A 24810-nucleotide genomic window follows, 5' to 3' on the forward strand; every position below is an offset into this window, starting at 1 on the left:
AGAATTGTCATAGTGGTAATCCAACCATGATGACTGGAGATCCCAAGAACTTGGTTCAATGGGAAAACTAAGCTATGAGAGTTCGTGTGAAACACTCATCTATATCTATTCCCTAGAGAGCAATAGAGTGTTGTAAAACTTGCCTAGTGGTGAGGTTAAGTCTATGACTTTTAATGATCTCTAAAGGATCTCGTTGAGATGAAGTTCTCGAGGAGACCGAGTATGGCAAGATACTTAACGAGGAATCACCTATGTAAGTGTGAAGTGGGGCCGCTTCAAACAATACACTTATGAATCCAAAGAGGTGTCCAAGGCCTGAAATGGACACAAAACGTGAGAACAGATGAGGTTGAGATGTTTAAGTGTTAACATCATTGTCTTTGTGCACGCCGTGGAACAATAATTCAAAGCATCGCGCTACTAGTCCGCTGGTGTATCCGATGGTGTTGATTATGGATGGTTCAAAGCCAAAAACTACCTATCCTTATGCTTACATACCTTTTGAGGGTTGACCTTGTGTCTGCATACATTTGCATTTGGCAATTTCCACTCATGTGGGGGATTGTTGGAATCGTGCTTGGTCAAATGATTTTTGACTAATAATAAATGTTACAAGACATTTAAATTTTTGAAATTAAATGCAATAACGTCGATCTACGTTCTGAGTAGATGACCGTAGTATATTCATTTTCTCAAATCCGATTCTCGGTGAGTGAGAAATAATATATTAAAGTTGGTCACAATAAAGCAAAAAATGAGTTATGTGAAAAGACTAAGGGATTAATTAACAAGATGTTAATTATCCCACATCGGGGATGATAAACTTCTTTGATGAAGTATTTAATCAGATGAATTATCATGTGTAATAATTATCGTGGAATAAGACGGGTGACAGAGCCCACACGCTCGCGTCGCCGCCGCCCGTCCGCGCACCGCGCACACCGTGTCCCGGGTGCCTGGTGCCTTGGATCTTGGATCTTGGCAATTGGTCTTTGGGTGGTCTTTGGGCTATTCTTTGGAGCTGGTCGTTGAGCGTGGTTCAAGCCCTGCTTGTTCTTTTTAGACCACCCCAAACTCCACGCTATCCCCGACGGGTCCTGGTCCACGTCATGGTTCCGCTGGACCCCGACGCATAACGAGAGACAAAAGGTCCCCGATGGACCCCGACGGTCCATGGTGTATCCCGTCATGTAGCATATCCAGGTGCGTCGTGTCTCTTCAGCTCCCACTGGCTAGTGCACCAGTCAATAACTCCCGGCGGTTACAGTCAAGCCATCATGGCACACATAACGGTTGTTGACTCCATGAATGCCCTGCAGGTGGACTTGGCCTATAAATAGGCATGCATCCATTACATTCTAAACAGAACATACACAAGCATCTTGCATACACGTTCTCTCCCTCTCTGCACAATCTTCCCCGTCGAAGCTTTGCCCCCGCCTTACTCCCGTTCGCCGGAGCTCTGTTGCTAGCGGTGCTGCTACTTCAGAGACGAAGCCATTTTATCTTTGGGGACGACACGCCAACCCGAGAGCACTACCGGGGCGTATCTCGTCTTGCGGAAAGAGGACTCCTCGACTCGGCTTACCACTTTCCATAAGTTTTCCGTGTAATTTTATTCAATTATTTTCCGTATAATTTCCTTATTTTATTTTCCATCGTAATTTCGGCCGGCAAAATTTGTATAACTATTCCCACAACAAAAAAAACCATTCCCATTCCCATTCCCATTCATATTCATTTGCTATTGCCACTTTTCCAACATCAAAACTAAGAAGCAAATACGTGCCTTCTCCAAATACACTTGGTGTCATTCAAATCCTGCACAAGTGTAGATTGTTGAACACGTGACACTCCCCATGCAATAACTCCTTTTTATTATAAACACTTCGTCTCTCTCTCACCCTCTTCTCTCTCTCAGCTATTCATTCATCTTCATCAACAACAATGGCTCAAATCCAGACCCGTTATGAACATCCGCAGAGGCAGCAGCTCTCCCACCAAGTGGCCAAGACCACCACCGCCGTCACCCTCGGCGGCTCCCTCATGGCCCTCTCCGGCCTCACCCTCACCGCCACCGTCATCGCCCTCGTCCTCGCCACCCCGGTCCTCGTCATCTTCAGCCCCGTCCTCGTCCCCGCTGCCATCACTGTCTTCTTGATCGTGGCCGGCCTCGTGGCGTCGGGCGGGTTCGGGGTCGTGGCCAGCTTCGTGTTCTACTGGATGTACAGATACGCCACGGGAGAGCACCCGATCGGGGCCGATCAGATCGACCGTGCTCGGGACAAGATCGCCCACGCCGCGCACGACGTCAAGGAGAATGCTGAGCAGAACGGACAAGGCGGCGTTGGCGGACAGCAGAATGTGAAGGGCGGCCAGGGAATTTGAGAATCTTGAATAATTATGTGTGGAATGGATGAAAATTGTGCTTGTTATTAGTTTTTCTTTGCTTTTGTTTTTAATTATGTGTTGTTGATGTGTGTGTGTGTTTTTGACTTTTTGTCTATCCTCTGCCTCATAATTCACAATTTGTGTTGAGAATATACTCTAATGTCAATTATGAATAATAATATTAGGACAATTAATGAAGCTAAAACAATCTTAACAGCTTATTAATGTTCGAAGTATTTAATTTATAGAAATGGGATCTCTTTTGATAAAATCACAGCTTATTTGAATGGTACTCCCTCCGTCTCTAATAATTTGATCTGGTACTGACCCTTTGATTCGGTACTTATGGTACTCCCTCTGTTTCTAATAATTTGATCTGGTACTGACCCTTTGATTCAGTACTTAATAATTTGACACCTTTTGATTCGGTACTGAGTTTTAAAAAATGTAATAGAAATGATCTGGTATTGAGTTTTAAAAAATATAATAGAAATGCAAGGTTGAGTTTTAAAAAATGTAATAGAAATGATCTGGTATTGAGTTTTAAAAAATATAATAGAAATGTAAGGTTAAGTTAGTGGCATGAGGGTCCTATTTTTATATAAGTGAGGGTCCTATTTTTATATAAGTGAGAATGAGTTAAAAGTCGGTATTTTTATATAAGTGAGAATGAGTTAAAAGTCGGTACAAGTTTTAAAAAATGTAATAGAAAGTGTAAGGGTTTAAAAGTTAGTGTCACGTGGTCTTATTTTATATATTAATTTTATGTCTTATTTTTATGTATTAATTTTAAAATAAAATGTGAGTGAGAATGAGTGGTCTTATTTTTATATATTAGTTTTAAAATAAAATGTGATATATTAGTTTTAAAATAAAATGTGAGTGAGAATACGTCAACGGAATGTGGGTACCAAAAATGGTAAAAGTGAAGGTAACAAATTGTTAGGTACGGGCGAGAATGGAAATAAGTGACAAATTTTGTGAGTACCAAAAATGGTAAAAGTGAAACCTAACAAATTGTTAGGGACGGACGAGAATGGAAATAAGTGACAAATTTTCAGGGACGGTTGGAGTACCTAAGTACCTAATTGTAAAAATGTAAGTTATACTAATAATGACCTGCATGCTCATTTTGTCTAGTTACTAGTTACACGTGAAATAAAAGTTTGTTTTGTTTCTCATATATTTTATGTTACATGGACATAGACCGAATACAATGTAATTGGTAATGTAGTATCGTTACGATAAGTTCATTTTATATTTTCACAATATATATTTCACCGCTGAGATCTTCCTAAAGAAACAAATATCAATATATGACCCGTGACTAACAACAACAACAACCAGCAAAATTTTAATTTCAATTTTTATGTAGTTTGTAATAATAAATATATAAAAGTTGGTGAATTCCAATAAAATTAACTGGTGACACGAGGGATATTGTTTGATCTGAATTGGATCAGTCGTATCAATCATTTTCTATTCTGTTTCGTCATTGGGTTAGTTAAGTTTCGGCATAAGGTGAATGATCTGTTCTAATATCATAAAAGAAGTTGATGTGATGTGGTCTTCAAATTAATCGGCTCTATAAGAAATAATCCGATATTAAAATCGAAGTTGATGTATGATTCTATCTTATCTTTAATCGGCTAGAAGTTAATGTGATACGATCTTGAATTTAATCGGCTATAGAAGAAATAATCCGATATCATAATAGAATAGAAGTTCATGATCTTAAAATTAATTGGTAATAGAGTTAGAAAATTGGCAATCGAATAAATAGTCTGATAAAATCCCTGTGATTCGATCTTAATCGATGACAAAAAGAAATAGTGGTATACAATTTTCTGATCATACTGATATGAAATTGTTTATTTTTACACAGTTTGAACAATTTCAGCAAATCAACATTCAAATTTGTTTTCATTTGATAGCAAATCCAAAATACTTCCTCAATTTGTTAGCATATCCAAAATACTCAATTAGTTGTTCGCAAAACGAAGCAAGAACTAAGTAACAACACCATCATTTCATCAAATACAATTTATCTTTTGTATAATAGCATTCGTTTGTATCTATATCATTGATGCTCATTGCAACCCCATCCTTCTCTCTATATATATATTATACAAATTAAATCAACCAAACCCCATATCTCAAAATACATACTTGAGACATGGCAACACATGACATTGTCGAATCTCTCTCTTCATCCAACCAGAAGCTGCAACTGAAAGACTTCGTGTGGTCGGCGAATGAATGGCCCGAACTGAAGCACGATGACTTCTGCGACGAAGAAGACATCCCTGTGATAAGCCTTAGCAGCGGGGAAGATGCCGCAAAAATGGTGGCGGCTTCTAGGAAATGGGGATTCTTCAAGTTGGTGGATCACGGCGTGCCTGATGAGGTTATTGATGATATCACAGTTTGGTTGAACAGATTTTACGATCTTCCGATGGAGCAGAAGCTCAAGGGAGCCCGGACTGGAAGCTTGCCTTTGGGCTATTCGGCATCCAACGTCGATTATGGGGGAAATTTACCGTGGGCGGAGATCTTGCAGTTGCTTCAGTCGCCGCAGCAGGTGGTGGAGTTTGCGACTAGGGTGTACGGAGACCACTCGCACCATCATTTTAGGTATGTTTGAGTCGGTGTAAAAAGATAACTGAAATCAGCATATACATTATGAGCATGTGGTGTGTAGACATGAGCTCTAAGTCATGGCTAAAGGGTAAGCAAAACATCCAAATTCATAAAAATCAAATCCACCAAATTATATAGAATATTATATTAATACACATATTAAATTTAAATTTTTTTGAATATTTCGATTTGGTTAATTAGGGTAATCTGGTTTGGCTTGATTTTTTTAAGAAATTGCAAATTTAGAGCCAAAATTAACTGTATATACATATGGAATGATTGTGGTTAATGTACAGCGATGCAATGATCAACTACATGAATGCAATGGAAGAATTAGGAGTACGTGTATTGGCTATGTTAGCCAATGGTTTAGGTCTTGATAATAACTTCTTCACTAGACACTTCTTGAGCGAGCGTGAGAGCACTATGATCAGAATTAATCGATACCCTCCGTGCCCTCTCCCCAACCGATGCTTGGGCCTTGGCAGCCATTCCGACCCCCACACTCTAACCATACTGCTCCAAGATGAAGTTGGTGGCCTGCAAGTTTGTGACGATCGCAATCGTTGGTTTGGCATCCGTCCCCTACCTAACTCGTTTGTCGTTAATATAGGCGACACACTTGAGGTACGTCTTTAGTGTCTCACTTCATGTATCACTTTACTATGTTCAATAATGAACATGTATTTTCTTAAGTTTGTATATTTGTTGACAGGCATGGAGTAATGGGAGGCTAAAGAGTGTGGTTCACAGAGCAGTCGTAAATGAGGAAAGACATCGTCTCTCGGTTGCATATTTTATGAGCCCTGCAGCTAATACTACCATAGAGAGCCCTCCTCAGCTCATGGATGAAGATCCTAACAAACCAAGAAAGTATAAAACATTTACCTGGGGTGATTTCAGGAATCAGCTTCTCAAACAACGACGAGTTGTTGGAAAAACTGCTCTTCATCGATATACAATCGATTCTTAATCGATGATTTAATATTGATGTATATGGGATTGAGAATAATGTTTCTTTATGAGAAGACATCTCGAATTAATTATTGTAAAGACAACATCGTTTTGGGTTATATATTCATGAAATTCAGACTATATTTCGAAAAATATGTGAGTGGATTAATACACAACTACATTGCTTTTCACCAGATAGATTGTACCTTACTCATCTGCCATGGCCAATTCTAATGCATAGTCATCTCTTTCCTGCAGGATTTTAAATTTGGCATTACCATTACAAGCAGTTAAAAATCGTATTGACTTGAGTTATATTCTTTAAAGAAGAATATAATGCAGATCATGAAATTTGTTGATGAGACTTACAATAGGTCCACGAGCAAAATATCTGCCAAATTGTAGCCAATACACCTGCAGTCATATAGTTTATTAGTTGTAGCTCCACATAATGATATAAAGTAGACAATTGGTTTGACATTGATTTGTGAATTATAGGAACAATTAAAAGTTCATGGAAGTGAATTCTAGTTCATATGCAAAACAAAAATTGAGTGAAAGTTCGTCTATGTATGAGCAATTACCCCTTATAAATAGCCATTGATGCACGTCTTCCAAGTTATGCTTATCTTGTCTAATAAAGGGAACTAATTGTGCTACTTATCTTGTCTAATAAAGGGAACTGGTTGTTCTAGTAACATGCGAAATCAGTTTTAAGATGCAGATAACATACTACCTCATCCTCGTCTTGTGTTTCAACCTCCAGGTCAGACGATGGGAAGCCAACACACAAAAGTGCATACCCCTACATCGATCACAAGGAAATACAATATGAAATGAGATTCAGGTAAAATAAGCAAGGAAAAATGAGTAAGTAAAGATGTTGCAGTGACATCACAATGTTAATAGCAATTTCAGTATAAATTCTGATAGAAGTGAAGACAATCAAATGAGATGGCGGCCTTTTCAACAGCTTTTTAAGAAAACTTGGGTATAGCAATCTACCACTAGAGCTCTACATAATTCATTCTCCATCAAATGTTGATTTAGTTGGTATAAAATCATTTCTCAGTATACTCTCGAAGCTCATCTCAGCTCAAAATAGAGTCACATCACATAAATGATACTTAAAACAGATAGAAGAAATAGCAAGGAATTGATGAAAGCTATGCCAGTTTGTAATCATAACAACAGGTAGCACGTATCAGAAGGCCAAGTGTAGCTCAGATGGTGGAATATCTTCTTCCACTCATTGAGAAATCCTTGAAAAAAAAATCAAGCTAACTAATTTAAAACAGACATTTTTAAATCCCCTACTAAACATATTAGGTATCATAATCTTGCTATAAAACATAGATAGCTTAGAAGAATCAAGAAACTAGGCATCGCTATTCTCGTAAGCATATAATTCAAGACCAGCAAAAAAAACTTACTAAACCCAGCACTATTAGTCCCACAAAACAAGATCAAGCGCTATAGTCATGCTCAAGGTGAGGATGGCTGTTTTCTGAACTTTCATAAACACAGACTGATTTTAGAATTCTATAACTTCGCATCCATTAACCCAGTATATCGCCAAGATGCAACTACAATCAAATTCTATCAGAACTATGAAGGTTCATGTTGAACATAATAGCCCAATGTTAACAGTAAATACATTTTGTTGGTTCAAGAATTAGAAATATAATGGGAAAACTTAAGTGAAAACCTCAGTTCCTGGAATTAATTTTTTTCCCTTCAATTCAAACTTCAGAGAAGGTCAAAAGTTTCAGCTCTGATGACAAACTTTCTGGGAGTTATTTATTTGGATCCTTTAACATCAAGTATTATCTAAAGCAGACACTAATGGATATTTTAAACCAATTGTTTAAACATCATGATTATTATGAAAAAGATAAATAATACCTCTTGATTGGAAATTGATAATCAATTTCTAGAAGCTGCAGAAAGCCATGGAAGTTCAAATTTCCTTTATTACTCAATGGGACATATAAGAATCTTAAGTTTCTAATTAACATTCTTATTACACAGTACACACTAATGAAAATTGAGATTTATTATGATAAATTGTACTCCAGTATTATGATTGTGCATCAGTCGAGGAAATTACCCCCTTAAGTAACATACTGATTAATTCAGCGGATTATAGTGTACAAATCATTGTATCAAAATATCAACAATTGCTACATAAAAGAAAGTTTTAAAATTTATAGCATAAGACATTTTTTGGGGGAGCTAATCAGCTAACTCAGTGCTCCTCGAGAATGATAGATCTCTAGCATCATTGCAGCCTATGCTAAAAAGTTTCCTTATATAGTTGAAAGGATAAAGAAGATATCCACAGAATTCATATTTCAATCGCAATCATCAATGCAGGATTCTTTCCACCAATGACTTTTTCCTCAGACCTCTTAACTTGGATAAATAGTTAACCTAAACAAGTAAATTAAGAAAATCTAACAACTAGATGGCCTTCTCTACTGCATCTATTCATCCATTCTCTTCATAGGTATGAATCAACTCAGAGAATGACAAGTGGAACCAAATTAACATAGTCAAGGCCATGGGCAACCAAATAACCTTTTCTGCGGGGGAGAAACTGAAATCTTATGAATGAAAGAAATGAAGTGGGTCAAGTGACATAATCTTTCCATGATCAAGAATTTCCCCATTAAAACTAAAGGTCTGGTCTGTCTACCACCGAATTATTCACTAATTTTCTTGACGAGACCCACCTCTATACCATAAGAGTCTTTGTCTTCTAATAAAACAAAAATATAACACATCCTTATAATAAGATGATTTAATCATAACAATTGATCAATCAACTGATTCAGGTAATCTTTTTTCCACACTTTAGGAATCCAAAACAAAAAAAAATATACCTACTGGCTACCATGAAATCACCAAGAATTGGTGAGTAACATTGGAATCAGGAAACTACTAATGCCATAAAAACCCTAAAAAACAACTTGTTATGCATTGGTCATCAAAACTGTACGAACAATGTGTACATAATTTAGCATTGATCTTCCAAAAATGGAGAACCCATTTAGCTAAAATTCACGAGTATTTGTTCAAAATTTACTCAAAATGTACTCTACAACTATTTGTTAAAACAATTACGAGTATTTCATGCCTACCAAGTAATATACAACATACCTTAGCTTTTAATTCAGCAGATATCCCTAGTGCTTCTGGCTGTTTGAGTTCCCCAGACTTTATACGGACAGCACAGCTGGTACAACAGCCTGCAAGAAAGAGGGTTAAAAAGGGAAAAAAACATCTTGCTTCATTTATTACGAGTCAAAATCATAGGTAGCTCATCTTGTTCAAATTTATCCTTGAGATTGGTAGAGTACTTATATTCACACTATCTGAATGTATTGACAGCAGAATCTCACCCAACCACCCTGACTAAACAGACCTAAACAATGAGGGGATGAGAAGCCATTTCACTTCGGCTAACATTCAGCCCCAAAGTCCCCAAGCTACTTCATAGTTCCAAGTGATCAAAGAAATCTTGAGGTTTACTTATACTGTAAACAGAGAGCTTGAGGTGCTCTATCTGTCAATCTTCAATGAATTGCACATATTCAATTATTTTAATCAGGCTTGAATAAATCCATCATTGTGATTATTGTTAAGTATTAACTCAAGAACTCTTAATTTAACAATGTCTTCCAAACACAGTCAAGCACTATAACTCATGATTATTGTTAGCTCAATTGTATTTGTCCTCCGAATACACTTAACTCTTCAAGTCGCATCCTTTCTCTTAAATTATTCAGTTATTTTAAGCACAGAATTGTAAGTTCTAAGTCTCAAAGCTACTAACGTAAGACATGGTCAAGATAGATCATGTTTCCTAACTATTCACTAGTGCAGAAGCATTCTATCAGAGGAAGTTTTAACATGCAAATGCATTGATGTAAAATTTCTTGTGATACACTGTATACTTCCTAATGACCCCTTAACCTTTAGCATGACAACGCAGCATCCAAATGGAGATAAGAAGTTATGGTTTTTTTTCCCTGGGAGCATTTTGAAAAGATCAAGGCATCAAGCCGCATAATAAAGTGCTGGACGAGTGCTGATGCAATGATTTTAAAAGATGTACATTGACAGATGACATCTAATTTTAGAAAGCCTCTCTTACAGAAAAGTACAGGTATGCAGGAATAGTAAATAACATAAGATGAAAAACACTTCAGAACTCATAGTCATCCTACACGACAAGCAAGGTCTCACAAATTGAATGACCTCCCAATCTCCTCTCCAATCAGAATAGATTCATTTGAGAATAATGGCTAACTCTCCTCCCAATCTCATCTCCAATCAGGATAAATTCATTTGAGAATAATGGCTAACTCTAACCATGGCACAGTGACTTCAGTTAAACAGATTCCTATATTAGCCCAAAAATACGATTTTTTGTAAAGTATTTTCCACAAATTTATGTACAATAGAATCTATGAGAATGCATCCTTCAGAACAGAACAATACCATGTCTGCAAGCAAATGGTAGCTTTATATCCTGATCCTCTGCAGTGTGCAAGATATATTGGTCCTACAAATTATCTCTCCATTAGCTTGTAGAAGAGACAATCGCTTAATTGACTACTAACACTAGCAAAGCGCTTAAGATATTACCTCAGGGACATAAAATTCATGGACGACATCGCGCTGACGGTCATGTACCGTGATTTTGTGTGATGGAACCGGAGAGGGGCTGGCACCCCCGTTTACAGAGGCTGTTGATTGGAGCTGTGAAACCGTTTTACTACGGTATTTTGGCATGCTGATGTTGTTTCTGGAAAATGACAGTTTAGGAGATGCTGGTTTTCGGTTAATCAATGTACAGGCGTTACATGGAGTTTGAAGGTCCATGACTACTTTCTCTGCTGCAAACACAGGAATTCACAATACTCGATAAATTTTCAATTCAATAATGTTGAAGGTGAACGAAACCACAAGGAAAAGAAATTAAAAGGCGACAATCATTATTATGAAAAAATGATACTCAGAAACTATTTTAGCACGAATTCAGTAATCAATGTAGCACGAGCCATAGATAAGTGTGAGAAACTCCAGATGATAAAGTAAAGTTGCGTCAGATAAATCAAAATAGAAGAACTGCAATAGGCTCCATTAAAATCCCGATGAGCGGTGTGTGTGTGGGAGAGAGAGAGATACCTGCAAAAATAGTTAGAACTTTAGAAGCAGGTTGAGATTTTGATGGATAAAATGAAATCTCAAAGCTGGAGAAGCAAAGAGGGGCGCAATTCAATCCGATTATGTGTGTCCCACCAATATTTTGGTGAACCGATGACAGAACCGAACCGAACCGAAAGCAAAAATTAATAACCGAACCCGATCGAGGAGATTAAGCAAACCGACTGCAAACCAAACTGAAAAAAGTGGATCCATCGCAAGAAACATGTTATTTTGATAAATGTCATATAGTTTTATACCTCTATTTTATTAGAAAATTAATACTACAATTATTTGGATTAAGAAAGAAGTGGAGAGAATACACAGGAGAGAGATTATGTTGGGAAAAGGTTTGTAATTGCCAAATAGGACACATTTCTCGTCCCTTACGCCTGTTCATTTTAATTGATATGGACAGCGGAATATTATCTTGATAAGATTAGTCACGGTTTAACTATGTAATTTTTTTATAATTGCTGTTGTTCAACATTCAATAATTAGACCCGCAATAGATTTAGCAGCTTTATTTTATTATTTTATTAAAAGGCAATAAGGAGTGTTCTGCCTAAAATGTCCTCACCCAAAAAAATTCACATCCCGCCACCTCCAAATTCGCAGGGCAAATATGGTATATGTCCCTCATTTCTAGGCACAACTCTCAATGCAAGAATATAATACCACCAAAATGTCGAGAATTCAAATAATGGTATTTGTGGCTCAAACAATGCGGGCCCAAATCTATTTCTCGGGCTGACTTCAAAATCAACAAGAAACATGAATAAAGGTTTAAGCCCAGAAATACACCCTTTTCTGCCCATATATAGCAACTTGAACAGACATTAGATAGCACAAGAGGAATGAGATCAAGGAAATAAAGAACAAATTGCATCCAAATTTTGGGATTTTGGATAAGGCAAGTATAGTTAACAGTCTTGATGTGAGTTAAATTGTAGTAATACTAATTCTTTCTTTTGATTTTATACATTTTTTAAGTATTTATTAGACTTATTTTGAATTGATTTTATTGTCGTAAGTAATGGAGTGAGGGAAAAATGGAGAAAGGACAAAGTTAGAACAAAGGAAAACTACACGGCCCGTTCCAACGGTCACGATCCAGAAGATTAACACAAAAACACGATATATTTGGTTGGATGACTAACCCACGCAGCTCGTGTCTCAATGCATCCTAGTCCAGAGGGTGCCCATGAACAGTGTGGTCTGCATCACTAACTACACGGGTCATGGCTCATGTACTAAGCCGATGTCCAGTCCAGAGAGTTGAACATGGAACTTGTGTTGGTCCGCTTGTGTATTATTTTGGCATCAAGTCCAAAGAGTATCCCGCTGACCGAGTCTGTTTCAACGTCAAAATAGGCAGAGGTGCTGCACGGTCCATGCATCTCGATGCCACAAGCGCACGGCCCATGTGCAACTCATCGGCATGCAAGAGTATTTCATGTCATTTGTACCTTGTGGAATCACGCTGCTCGGGTCTAATCTAGTCAAGCAGGATTTGGGTCAATCTCATTTTGAATTCTAAGCTCATTGAACCAACTCCGCACTACAGATACAAGGCCCTCCAGTCTCACAAGTAAAGGGACTTTTGGACACTTTGGAGAGTAGAGATATAGTGAAATTTTAGAAGGGCAAATGATCAGTTTTGTTCCATTGTTTGAAGCGTTTACTTGAAATGTTCAATAGTTTAAGTAATCTTATCTATTCATTTTTAAGAATAAAATGGAAATATCGACATGGTAATCAAATTTACATGTCAATTATCGACATAATCGACATGGCACTGGTATATGAGGTGCAATTAATTTGCAAACACTATTGTGCAATCGCTGGACAATAAGTTTATAAGTAAAAAAATGAGATATTGAATGGTAGACAACTCAAAATAACAAATGGCGGTGTGAATCTGATGCTGATACCTTCCTTCTTTATTATTATGGGACAATCTAGATCAAGTTGCGAACCCAATATATGGCCGAGCTGTGCGACAGAGAAACGCAAGTCGATATAATCCAATGATTTAATTCAGTCCCATCAATCTTACTTTACCTTCCAAATCTGTGTCACACCTGAGTGAGGTTGTTCCAACTGCACAGAAATACACAACTATGAAGACTCTTGAGAGTATCAGGTGCACACATCAATGTCACAAACAATTAATGCTACACTAAATCAATTTCTCCAACCGTACATGAAAATGAAACGAATGGCATATATTACCCAACCTGTGACCAACCACAGATATTTCAATCATCCCCTTAAATTGTCCTGTCATAATCCATCTATATATAGAAATTCAGACAAACACTACAACCAATAGAAAGAGAGAGATGTTAGAAAACAAGCACACGATGTTGGCAAACAGAAACACTCGGCGGCTGTCACTCGACATGGTGCAAAGATCAGGAGAGAGAATCAAGGAGAGAGGGATATTCAAGTACATGGATTTGAGGTTTCCGGCAGCGGCGGCCAACGACGTCAACTCCGTGGCGTGCGAGTGCTGCGGGCTGCTGGAGGAGTGCACGGCCGCCTACATCCGGGAGACGCGGGCCCGGTTCTATGGGAAGTGGGTGTGCGGGCTGTGTGCGGAGGCGGTGAAGGAGGAGTCGAAGAAGATGCACGGAGGGGTGCGCGGCGTTGTGAGGGAAGAAGCTCTGCGTGCGCACATGAAGGTGTGTAGAGCGTTCAACACCACCATTCGGGTCAACCCGGCTATGGCGCTCGCGTATTCGATGACTCAAATTCTTAAGGCGAAGACGATGAAGCACGGCTTAGTTGCATGAAATGTTCAAGTTACTGCGGCTAAGCAAAATAAATGAAAAATTATTACTACTAATTTTGTTAAAAAGACTGTTAGACACCTTTTTCTATGGAGTAATATTTAAAACCAAGAGATTGAAAGGTAGTCAACTTTACTATCATAAAGAACATTAATCACTCAAGAGATTGCTCAACAGTTTAATGGCTCTAGTCAAATTCGTACCACAACTCTTAGCAGCTAAGTATGATTGCTTACTATTAATCACTCAAGAGTTTGCTCAATAGTTTAATGTAGCAATTCAACAAACTTAATACTAATCAACAAATTAAGCCAAGGTCAAATTTAAATATAATCCCCTTCTCTATCTTATACTCCTATCAAGAAAAAACTACATGTTTTAGTCTCACAAATACTATTTGATGAAATACACATTATATAAGAACCTGTTAGTTGGAAGAATGTAGCAAATACAAAAACACAACCCAAAAAAGGCATATATATTTGTTGAAATGGAGAAAAGCAAAGGCCATTGCTTGATCATGCCGGATCAGCTTCAAGGCCACATAAATCCCATGCTCCAATTCAGCACAAAAGGGAGTCAAAATCACACTCGCCGTCACACGCTACACCTTCAAATCCATGCAGGACTTCTCATGACTATCTCCGACGGATACGACGACGGGTGGCGAGGCGACCTCAACGACGACCTTCAGGAGTTCGTGGACCACACGCGACACGTCGGGATGAAAATAATGGAGGAGCTCCTGGAGCGGCTGAGGGGATCCTGCCGGCCAGTCAACTGCATGGTCTACGACCCCCTCATTCCGTGGTGCCTCGATGTTGCTAAGAAGTTTGGGTTGGTTGGAGTGGATTTCTTCACTCAATCGTGTGTGGTGACTAGCATCTACCACCATTTGTATGAGGGGCGAATTCAGCTGCCGTGTTCGGACGGTGGCGCTGTTCGTCTTGCTGGATTGCCTGCTATGGAACCGTCAGACATGCCGTTGTTCATGTATGACGGGTCGTATCCGTCCGGTTTGAAGCTGATGTTGGATCAGTTCGAGAACATCGCGGAGGCGGATTGCATACTGGTCAATAGCTTCTACGAGCTGGAAACAGAGGAACTGTTCACAAAACCAATTAGTGATAGGATGAGTGATTCGTTATGTATTTTTAAGTTTAATAGTTACTTGGTGATCATGGCAGGCGGAGTGGATGGCCAGGATGGGGAAGGTTAGGACGATCGGGCCGAGCATACCTTCGGCGTACTTGGACAAGCGAATGGCAGATGACAGAGTATATGGCCTTAGCGTGTTGAAGCCGAGCAGGGAAGTTGCGCCGAATGGCTCGGGCGGCGTGCTCCGAGATCGGTCATTTATGTTTCGTTCGGTAGTATGGCGGAGGGGTTGAGACTCTGCGGCTATTGCTTCATGTGGGTGGTTAGACCCACGGAGGAGTCCAAGCTTCCGGACAGTTTCTCTTTGGAGAAAGGGTTGGTGGTGGGGTGGTGCCCGCAGTTGGAGGTGTTGGCGGACGAGGCGGTGGGGTGCTTCGTCACGCACTGCGGGTGGAACTTGATGGTCGAGGCATTGAGCTTGGGAGTGCCGATGGTGGGGATGCATCAGTGGAGCGATCAAACCACCAACTCTAAGTTGATGGCGGACGTGTGGGGGGTGGGGATCCGGGCTCACCCCGACCAAAGATGTGCAGTCGGAGGAGCCGAGATAGTTCGTTGTGTGAAGCATGTGATGGAAGATGAGGGAGGGGAAGAGATGAGAAGTGCAGAGGGATGGAAGAGATTAGCTAGAGAGGCAGTTGATGCAGGAGGCACATCAGATCAAAATATTGAGGAATTTGTTGCTTCAATTGTGGCTTCTGCATATTGAAACTGTATTTAGCTTTTTCTTTCTTTAATAAGATTGAAGATCAAATATACTCCCTCTGTCCCATTAGAAATGAAACATTTTCCTTTTTAGGTTGTCCTAATAAAAAAAACGTTTCCTAAAATGGAAACAACACTATCTCTACTTTTTCTGCTCTCTTATTTTACTCTCTCTTCATTAACTCACAAAACAACACTGCATAAAATTTGTGCCGAAAACCAAATGTTGCATATTTATTGGGACAGAGGGAGTATTTATTAGGAAGATGGAGAAATAGAAGAAGCTGAAGCACTATGAGAATATCATCGTTTTACTCAGAAAAATGGCCACACAGCTTATACATTGTCTCTGTTTATGTACATGTGGTCCTGTTGCTTCGAACAACATACAGCAATAATCTCGAGATTTACTCCTCGATTATGCAACCACTCGACAACGATGTGGAAGCTTACAAAGGAATTATGGCGGTATCAATATCAATAGGCATATTTACAAGTTGCTCACAACATCATATTATTATCATAAATCATAAATTGTTACCTGTAAGAAGAAATGGATCAATTCTGACAAATTTATTGCAGCTCTTGCTCTAGCCTTGAAGCAGGAATTTGAGGCTTTGAAGCCCTTCTGCAGAAATGCACCTTCGAACTCTAGGCCTTTGAACGACAATTGGAGGCGGTGGTTCGGAGTGAAAACACACCATCACTACTGTCAGATTATCAGTAGCCCCTCGCTTCTTGGCTTCATTTACTATGTCTCTGCAGCACTGCTTGACATTGTTGTGCTCTTGGAGCCGCCTCCTAGCAAAGTCTACTGCATTCTGGCTCATGAAAACGTCCCATATCCCATCGCTTCCAATTATCAAGAATTCGTCCTCCTTTGTAAGTGTAGTTAGCCTGAGTTCCGGTTCTGCGCTCAGAGGTCCGCCTCGTTCAACCTCTTTCAGGCCTTTGATGTGCCAGTTTCCCAAAGCTCGGGTCACTCCTAACTGTCCGTTTAGATAACCATCATCTACGTAGCCACCTACTGATTCAATCCTCATCCTTTCGCTTGCAGAGCAAGGCCTGTGATCTTCTGACATCTCGACAGCAACTCCACTTCGGGATAAAACAGCTCTACAATCTCCAGCATTTGCTACAAGCAATGACCTGTTCAGAAATATGCCAGATTTAGCAAACGAACAATCGATTCTAGAGAACTTCAAATCCAGTTAATAATCCTTTACCTGCCATGTATCATTGCAGTTAGTGCAGTCGTGCCAGATGACAGTGTGGACTCAACAGAACAAGACCTTGCAAATGCAGCATCAGCCTCTATATATGATCTCATAACCACTTTCTCGAGTTCCAATGGGAAATCAGCATCTTCAACAATGATTCTTGGCAAGTGGTCCCGAGCAAACTGAGCTGCACCCTTCCCACCATGTCCATCAAACACCTAAAACAAATCCAACTCACATGTAAGACAAAAAAAAGATGAACTTGTTTGATTTTGTGATACTGATAATCTGATTTATGTCTGTGTCGTGAACTTTGGATTATATTCCATCTTGGGCTAGCATGTTACCTACAAATGTAAAAGAATGCAATTCCTTTGCAGATAATAATTTATATCGAATTTAAAGAATGCACTCATTTGAAAAATGCATGGCACAATAACTGTATAGACCAAATGCAAACCGATAGTACGTCATAAATAAGAGATAATAATTAAGGAAGCCATTTTGTTGTCTTAATAGAAGATTAAATTGCTTATGGTGGCTGCAAGAGGAAATAACGTATTGCGTGAAGGAAATCTGTGAACATGCTAAAGCACAATTGAACAACACGACTGCCCATATACCACAGCCATGAGTTAGATAATCTAAAATACTTCTTGATCAGTTTTGAATGAGCAATACAAAGTATTCACATATGTCTATATCAAGTTCACGTGCAAATCTTCTCAAAGAAAATAGCGGCAAATTAAAGAACTTACCCCATAGAAGGACATGGCTTCCTCACCACCTGCAGCGTAACCGAAGTCCATAGCTAAGTCAGGAATACAAACATGAGTATCCTCCATATGTGGCCTGCCTCCAATGTCTGACCACTCCCCAGACCGAAGGGTGGGCAGAAAATTGTTCATCATCTGAGTTTTGTCCGAGATAGCTGATTCTTCAGAAATGGTTTCCAGCTGTGAAGGAAAAGGAGAATATGAGGAACCGAGAGCACAAAAACCATCATAGTCCAATAGTCCAAGAAAAACTTAACACTGAATTTCCAAACTTCAGCTTCTAACTATATCTATTACTATTAAAAAAGTTTTTTTTTCACAAATTTTGGCATATGCCTGTAATATCCTTAGTTATTCTAACTTCTAGGGATAGATAAGTAATTTGATACAAAATTCCATAATCATATGAGATAATCCTAAAATCTGTCAAATCAAACCCCAGCACACTACCATTTATATCTCTCATAAGGCAAGTATTTTCGCCTGAGTGCAAATACAAATGTCCGTTCCCCAATATTGGAACAACAAGCTGGAAAGCATGCCTTAGTGTTGTGTGTGGACCATAGACACCAGATAGATGAAATACATGTTCAAGCTCAGACCCAAAACAATATCAATGCTAACCAAGTGAGACCACAGTAAGCCTTACAAAAAAATTGCTTAAAAAGAAAATATTCCTTGACATGAAGAATTTTCAAACAATCCTCAACATATGTGTCGTCAATCGGCATCGAGAGATATAACAACTTCCAAGTAAATCTCCAATGAAGAAAGGAACACAGAAGCTGAAATCTCATTCTTAGTTAGTTAGTTAGTTACTAGGATTTTTGGTTGCTTGAAAGTTGAAACTTATCACAATGTTGCATATGGCATGAATGAAGCTAAAGTTTCACTCTTTCAAGTATCTGCTGCAAGACATGAATAACTTCCTTTCACATAAAGGCCATAAAAGGAAAAATACATATAATCTTCATCACAATGACAGAAGAAGGCTACAATAATTCCAAGTGTGAAGATGAGATTGGCCAATAGAGGCAAATTTTCAAACAAGCAAGATCATTTAAAGTTAACTTTTTTAGTAAATTTTGGGTATCTAGAATAGCAATAATTATGGAAAGCAAAAGGTCACAATGAGTTCAAATCTTAGATGTGATATGATATCTAGGTCGTTGATTCAACGCCCCTATCCCCATCCCCAAAATAAACCGACCTAATTAATTGCAGAAAACGAAACAGCAAATCGCTCAATTCGAATAAATTCACCGTTGCAACCAAAAGGAGAAAAGCAAATCTTCTCCGTGTCTCTCCTCTTTTTCCCATCCCAACTTGAAACTAAGATAACACCCCCAAATTGCAGAAAGAGCACACTACTACCTTTTATACACGACCAAATCTAACCCAATTAGACGAATTTTACCTACCGGAAAGGAGATTGTAGAAGCTGCAACAGGATCAGCGGCCTTGCTATCTCGATTTTCAGCTGCAGAATGCGACGGCTGCATAGACTTGACGACGCTTCCCTCACTCACATCATCATCATCATCATCATCATCATCATCATCATCATCATCATCATCATGATTTGGAAGGCTCATATCTTCCATTCCCTCACTGACCTTGTCTGCGTCTTGAACACACATTTTGTATGATAATTTATGGTCAACTAGGACAACAAAGTCTCTGTTTGGTCTATTCTTTTTCCCCTGCACTTTCCCGGGGAGGTTGGCTATGCTGAGAATATTGAGGGGAAATTATGGGTAGCAGTAGTGATGGGGCATGGATTGGGTGAGAGAAGATTCGCAGAATATGTGTTTATGCTGTGAAGAGCTCTAGAGAGAGAGAGAGAGGGGCATGCTCCATTGTAAGTTGGGAGTTCTGTTGTATGTATACCTTTATTTATGTGGAAGGAGAGATGCTGTTTGGTTTTTGGGGGGGGGGGGGCTGGGGGGGGCCCGGGGGGCTCAAGATTTTTGTATTTGTGCTTGTGGAAAATATGGTTGTGAAAAGTTTGGGGGCATTTGGATTTCTTCATTTCTAAAAGGCATAACTTCTCAAATTTTCAATTCCAAACTACCTTTGTATTTTGAGTTTATCACTGATGTCTGAGGTTGTACCTTTGTATTTTTGAGTTTATCATTGATGTCTGATGTCTGAGGTTGTATCGATCTTCTTTTTTCTTTACTTTTTACTATTTTCTTTGCAAAAATTAGAATAATTTGAATATCAAACAGAGGGATATTTTGTCCCATAGCATAGAGATTTAGGGATCAAAGCCACTATTTTCTTCTCATCCAAATGAAAAAAATGATGGAACCAACTCTGATAGTAAAGGTCGGTTGTATGCATGTTTATTAGGTCCAATTTTTTTGTCAAACTAAAAGCATAATAAGTTTGAAAGATTTTAACCTTTTGGGGCTTGGGTTGGGGGGGATTATTTGTGCTTTCCATAATTTTCTCTCATTTTTCTCTTTTTTTTTGTTTTCTGTATTTTTTTAGTGAATATTCAATAAGTAGATAATTACCAAAGGTTGGAATAGTATGGTGCAATTTCCATTTCCATAAAAGGTGTAATTACCAAGGCTATGAATATGACTTTATACAAATTTGAGTAGTTTTTATTTGTCATTTCCAAGATCCAAATTAGGAGTCAATAAAGAAGGCGGATTTTTTATCTCGAATCTTTATAAGTGGTTAGTTATGCTATTTATTAACATCGACTTCAGTATTATGCCCTCTGTCGGCGAATAGGACGGGGAGTCTCATTTTTTTTTGTGCGAAAGTGGATGAAAAAAAGTTGGTAGTATATTAGTGTCATTTGTATATATTATTAATTTTAAATAAAATATCAGTAGAGTGAGTTAGTTGAAAGTGGAGTCTAATTACTATTATAACAAAAATGAATCGAAACTTTTTTGCGGACGGATCAAAAAAAAAAAAAAACTAGACTCTTATACGCGGATGGAGGGAATAGTACTAAATGGAGTATGTAATTTGCAAGTGTACATTAATTCTTAAGTAACTTTATCGACAACTAGCAATCTTAAAAACTTAACTAGTGGCTAGTGATGAGAGCTATAGAAAAATTGGTTGTGCGATGGGTGTTGTATATCAGCTGTCAAAATTGCTTTATAGGAGTATATTTTAGGTGTCCAAATTTATAAAAAATGTTTTTGTACGATATTTTCTGATCCTAAGCTGCAAATTTTAAAATTGTCGAATTTATTTATCATTAAATTTTATAGTACAGCCGGGTGTCACACTAAGCTTACGATCATTCATATTTTCTACTTTTCGATTACTAATACTCAATATATATAAATGTTTCGAATATTGAAATCGAGACACTGTATAAAGCAAAGATTCCAACTAATTATAATACTGATGCTAAGCAAACAATATGATAATGATATTGTTTGTATTTGGTGTGAAAGAATAAATTGTTTTTTTGGTAATAATCATGCCACGACTATTAATTAAAATCGTAAAGCGTGGTCGTGAAGGAGAAGACACCCACGTATGTATGTATCTAATGAATATGATGCAAAGAAAATGACATCAGATTTCTCTTTTGGGGCTTTTGCCAAAATAGACGGAAATCAAACACAAACTATCTATCTTTATTTTTCTTTTTGAAGAAAATATATTCAATACATGAAAGCCAAATGAAAACTGTATCTAATAATATATTTATAGTCTCTCTCTCTAGATTTCTCCCTTGTGTTGCAAGATCGAGTCACGTTTCAGTTTCACATAAAAGCCAAATATTTTTAATAATACTATAATACTAGTATTGTCTTTTTTCTTACGTGGATGTCACGCTATAGCCTATAGTTATTTATAAATTGTTTTATATTTAAAAATGCTCATATTGGTGAGTCTTGATTAGTGAATTCTATTATCTTCTAGATTCAAATATTTCTGTGATTTCACTTTAGTGCTTCATGTAAGATAACTTGGTGAAATAAAATCAATTACTATCCCCCCCCCCCCCCCCCCTAACCCTAAATAAACGTTTTATTGTTTCACGGATCAAATGGTACAGAGGAATAGAGTAAATAAATTAGAGCAATGTGAGTATATACTATAAATTTTATATATTCATTTTAATATGAAATTAATAAAATATATAAGTGACTGAAATAAAATATAATTAAAGTATTATTAATAGAGAATATAGTAAATTTATCATAAATATAATGTGATTAATTTTTATTTACGGGCTAAAATAAAAAAAACAAAATTATTAATTATAGACTGGTAAGTATATTACAGTTATATTAATAAAATATAATAAAATAAATTAATATAGTACATGATCTATTTATTATATAGTAATGTATAATAAAAGTCAAATGAGATATTATAGCAAAGAAACCGATGAGGAAAGTGCGATATATATTAATTGATCGATAGAGTATTATAAAATATGTACTATGTTTGATTTATATTAAAAGACGGCTATATTAAAAGACGGCCACAAGTTGTAGTTCTACATTAAAATAATACTCCTAGTAACACTAATCTAGAAAATGTGTATTATTACAGCAAAGAATATTGATGCAATCAAGTTGCACATTTTTATATTCGAAAAGAAATTTAAACAAATTTAAAGTAAAACATAGATACGAAGTAACGGCAAGGCGCCTGTATGGCACCGCCATTTATTTGGTGGATAGAAGCGGACACAGAAATAATCATTCATAGGGACTAGGGGTTGAGATTTCTAAATTTTATTTTAATGTATATTTTTAAGTAATTTATATAATTTGTAGGGATTTTTACACTATAACTTACCCTAAAGTTGACTAAATTTCAAAAAAAAAAGTATAAAATGTGCGGTCCGAAATTTACACCATTTAATAGGAGGATAAAAATAAATTGCGGCTGAAATATTGAAATGACTTTTTTATTCATTTTATGTTATTTTATAAAGTGGATTGGCATATTGTCCACATTTCCAAATGTATACAAATAAGTCTGTGTCAATTGGATTGATAAATGGACTCTTTTGTTAATCGATGACTGGTTATAACAACCATGGGCGTGGCTTCATATTATCCAATTAATTGGGATATAAATTTAAATCACTCATAGCTGTAGCCGTAACATTAATTAATCTTATAAATACATATTTATGATGTGTTTTATGGTCCGAACTCAGTTTTGTGGAATATATTTGAATTCGAACAGACCCATTTAAATTATAAATTGGTGTGGCTACAAGTCTACAACTATAGAGTTTTCTAAAAATGCGAAACATTCAAAAAATTTAATTTTAAGTATCTAACATGCGATTCTCGGTGAAAAATATATAAGCAAATTTTGTGGGTCAATATCTTAATTCCTAAGTCTAGATCAGGTAGAAATATATCCTCTCATAGTCCAATATAACTAGATAAAATCGAATCGAAACTTGATTAAGAAATTATTCCACTAATCTAATTTCTTTTACATACTACTATAATATACTCCATGATACACGAATTGTAAATTCCATTAAAATTGACCATCAAAATCATGATTACCACAAAGAATGCGGCAAGTGAATGGATGCCACACCATTAATTAGATAGGTATGACGATAAAAGTGTAGGTAGTGATATATCAAATGATTCATGTTTGGGATAATTTTGGAAAGTTTCTTAAAATATGCTGTGGTCTTTTGGGGATTACTAAAAATTGATTATTTGGGAAGAAATTTATTCTCTCGAAGGAAACAGCTACACAACTTGAGCACCAAATCTAGTAGCAATATATTTTCTACCGTTCATTTAATTTATGAGAAGAAACATAATGACTTTAATATTCCTTTTTATGTATGATATCAATAAGGTCACTTTTTTGTATTTTGAATAAAGTTTGGCCAAAAAGTATGACATTTTTTATTTAAGTAAGGATGGATTTAGAAAATGAAACTTATGGGGTCAAATATAGTGAAAAAAGTTTTTGTCAGTTTTAAAAGATAGGCGCGATGTTGTGCAACAATTGTCGCTAGAAATAGATGACTAGAGAAGAACGCAAGCTAACTCTAACTCTAAGGATTGGGGAGGAGTTGTCGTACTATAGAATCGTCACCAGCTTTAAGGTCCGATTTAATAGAATTTTCCTATACTCATGAGCCCGCTAAGGTAGGCCGAACTCCGACCCCACTTGATCCAAAATCAAACTATTATCGATCATTTTGATTTTCGTATTTGTCATACTCATATACAGCCTCAATTATGAAATCTTAACATACAACAATCTCAATTGTCATAATACAAATAAAATTTTTTGTAGTTGTCTTGCTACTTGTACCTAATGCAATTATTGAAAGCCCATGGGAAGACTTTGTCCAATCAGTTTGAATAATAATAATAATACTAATATTTTGTGATGAATTTTGTTATTGAATAGATATTCCTCTTTAGGTATCCATGAGAATATGATATCAAAGTTCTCATCCTACCATTGTTTTAATTATTTGTTCGTACAATAATTAAGGTAAAAAACGAGTAATCAGTACTCCCTCTTTCTACAATTAGTGAAAAATGAGTTTGACTCACCTCAGATTTAAGAAATATATTGAAAAATAGATTGAAAAAATTAATGGAATGTGAATCCTATTAGTTTTATAGTAATAAAATGTGAATGTGATAAGTTAGTATTAAAAGTAGTAAAAGATAAGGGTGTTAGTTAATTGTGACAAATGAAACAAAAAAGAAGAAATTTATGTCAATTAATCGTGGTCGGAGTGAGTATTTAGTTGGTATACTAGTTTTGATGGTCATGACTCATGAGCGGTTATTTGGCGAGAAGGGAATAATTAATCGTTAGATGCTTTTGAACTCTTATTCGATAAAGTTTGATACTCAATCAATTCAATTCTAAGACATGGGCCGCCTCCGAGACTTCAAAACAATATAATTAGCAAATTACAGCCATTTACACAAACAAATATCAACGAGATCAAGCTGG

The 24810-nt window shown here is 37.1% G+C and overlaps 7 protein-coding genes across 11 annotated transcripts; 5 read left to right on the forward strand and 2 right to left on the reverse strand.

Annotated features, from left to right (window-relative positions):
* The first annotated feature begins 1947 nt into the window (after nucleotides 1-1947).
* LOC121794747 (oleosin L-like) lies at nucleotides 1948-2433 on the forward strand. The gene has a single exon (XM_042193075.1). The coding sequence runs from the start codon at nucleotides 1948-1950 to the stop codon at nucleotides 2386-2388; it is 441 nt and encodes a 146-aa protein (XP_042049009.1). The 3' UTR covers nucleotides 2389-2433.
* Nucleotides 2434-4388: 1955 nt separating this feature from the next.
* Nucleotides 4389-5035, forward strand: LOC121796157 (naringenin,2-oxoglutarate 3-dioxygenase-like). Its single transcript, XM_042194914.1, has one exon. It carries the CDS (start codon nucleotides 4568-4570, stop codon nucleotides 5033-5035), a length of 468 nt encoding a protein of 155 aa, XP_042050848.1. The 5' UTR covers nucleotides 4389-4567.
* Nucleotides 5035-11396, reverse strand: LOC121796156 (ferredoxin C 2, chloroplastic-like). Of its 5 annotated transcripts, none has more exons than XM_042194913.1 (8): nucleotides 11182-11396; nucleotides 10639-10889; nucleotides 10492-10555; nucleotides 9148-9236; nucleotides 6722-6790; nucleotides 6355-6399; nucleotides 6192-6237; nucleotides 5035-5053 (listed from the first exon to the last, which is right to left on the reverse strand). In XM_042194913.1, exons 2-7 carry the CDS (start codon nucleotides 10873-10875, stop codon nucleotides 6193-6195), a joined length of 549 nt encoding a protein of 182 aa, XP_042050847.1. In that variant the 5' UTR covers nucleotides 10876-10889; nucleotides 11182-11396; the 3' UTR covers nucleotides 5035-5053; nucleotide 6192. The 5 variants fall into 5 exon arrangements, with proteins under 5 accessions (XP_042050847.1, XP_042050846.1, XP_042050844.1 ...); XM_042194912.1 differs by lacking the exon at nucleotides 5035-5053 and adding an exon at nucleotides 5687-5888; XM_042194910.1 differs by lacking the exon at nucleotides 5035-5053 and having other exon boundaries at nucleotides 6034-6237; nucleotides 10639-10886; nucleotides 11182-11395.
* Nucleotides 5320-6004, forward strand: LOC121797057 (gibberellin 20 oxidase 2-like). Its single transcript, XM_042195793.1, has 2 exons — nucleotides 5320-5658; nucleotides 5747-6004. The coding sequence occupies exons 1-2, from the start codon at nucleotides 5320-5322 to the stop codon at nucleotides 6002-6004; spliced, it is 597 nt and encodes a 198-aa protein (XP_042051727.1).
* Nucleotides 11397-14484: 3088 nt separating the features above from the next.
* Nucleotides 14485-15213, forward strand: LOC121797058 (UDP-glycosyltransferase 74F2-like). Its single transcript, XM_042195794.1, has one exon. It carries the CDS (start codon nucleotides 14485-14487, stop codon nucleotides 15211-15213), a length of 729 nt encoding a protein of 242 aa, XP_042051728.1.
* A 156-nt stretch (nucleotides 15214-15369) lies between these two features.
* LOC121793681 (UDP-glycosyltransferase 74E1-like) lies at nucleotides 15370-15945 on the forward strand. The gene has a single exon (XM_042191721.1). It carries the CDS (start codon nucleotides 15370-15372, stop codon nucleotides 15859-15861), a length of 492 nt encoding a protein of 163 aa, XP_042047655.1. The 3' UTR covers nucleotides 15862-15945.
* Nucleotides 15946-16150: 205 nt separating this feature from the next.
* On the reverse strand, nucleotides 16151-19729 carry LOC121796159 (probable protein phosphatase 2C 54). Its single transcript, XM_042194915.1, has 4 exons — nucleotides 19275-19729; nucleotides 17836-18033; nucleotides 17084-17295; nucleotides 16151-17006 (listed from the first exon to the last, which is right to left on the reverse strand). Exons 1-4 carry the CDS (start codon nucleotides 19491-19493, stop codon nucleotides 16448-16450), a joined length of 1188 nt encoding a protein of 395 aa, XP_042050849.1. The 5' UTR covers nucleotides 19494-19729; the 3' UTR covers nucleotides 16151-16447.
* Nucleotides 19730-24810: the final 5081 nt, after the last annotated feature.

Source organism: Salvia splendens, chromosome 3, assembly GCF_004379255.2.
Source record: "Salvia splendens isolate huo1 chromosome 3, SspV2, whole genome shotgun sequence".
NCBI lineage: Eukaryota > Viridiplantae > Streptophyta > Magnoliopsida > Lamiales > Lamiaceae > Salvia > Salvia splendens.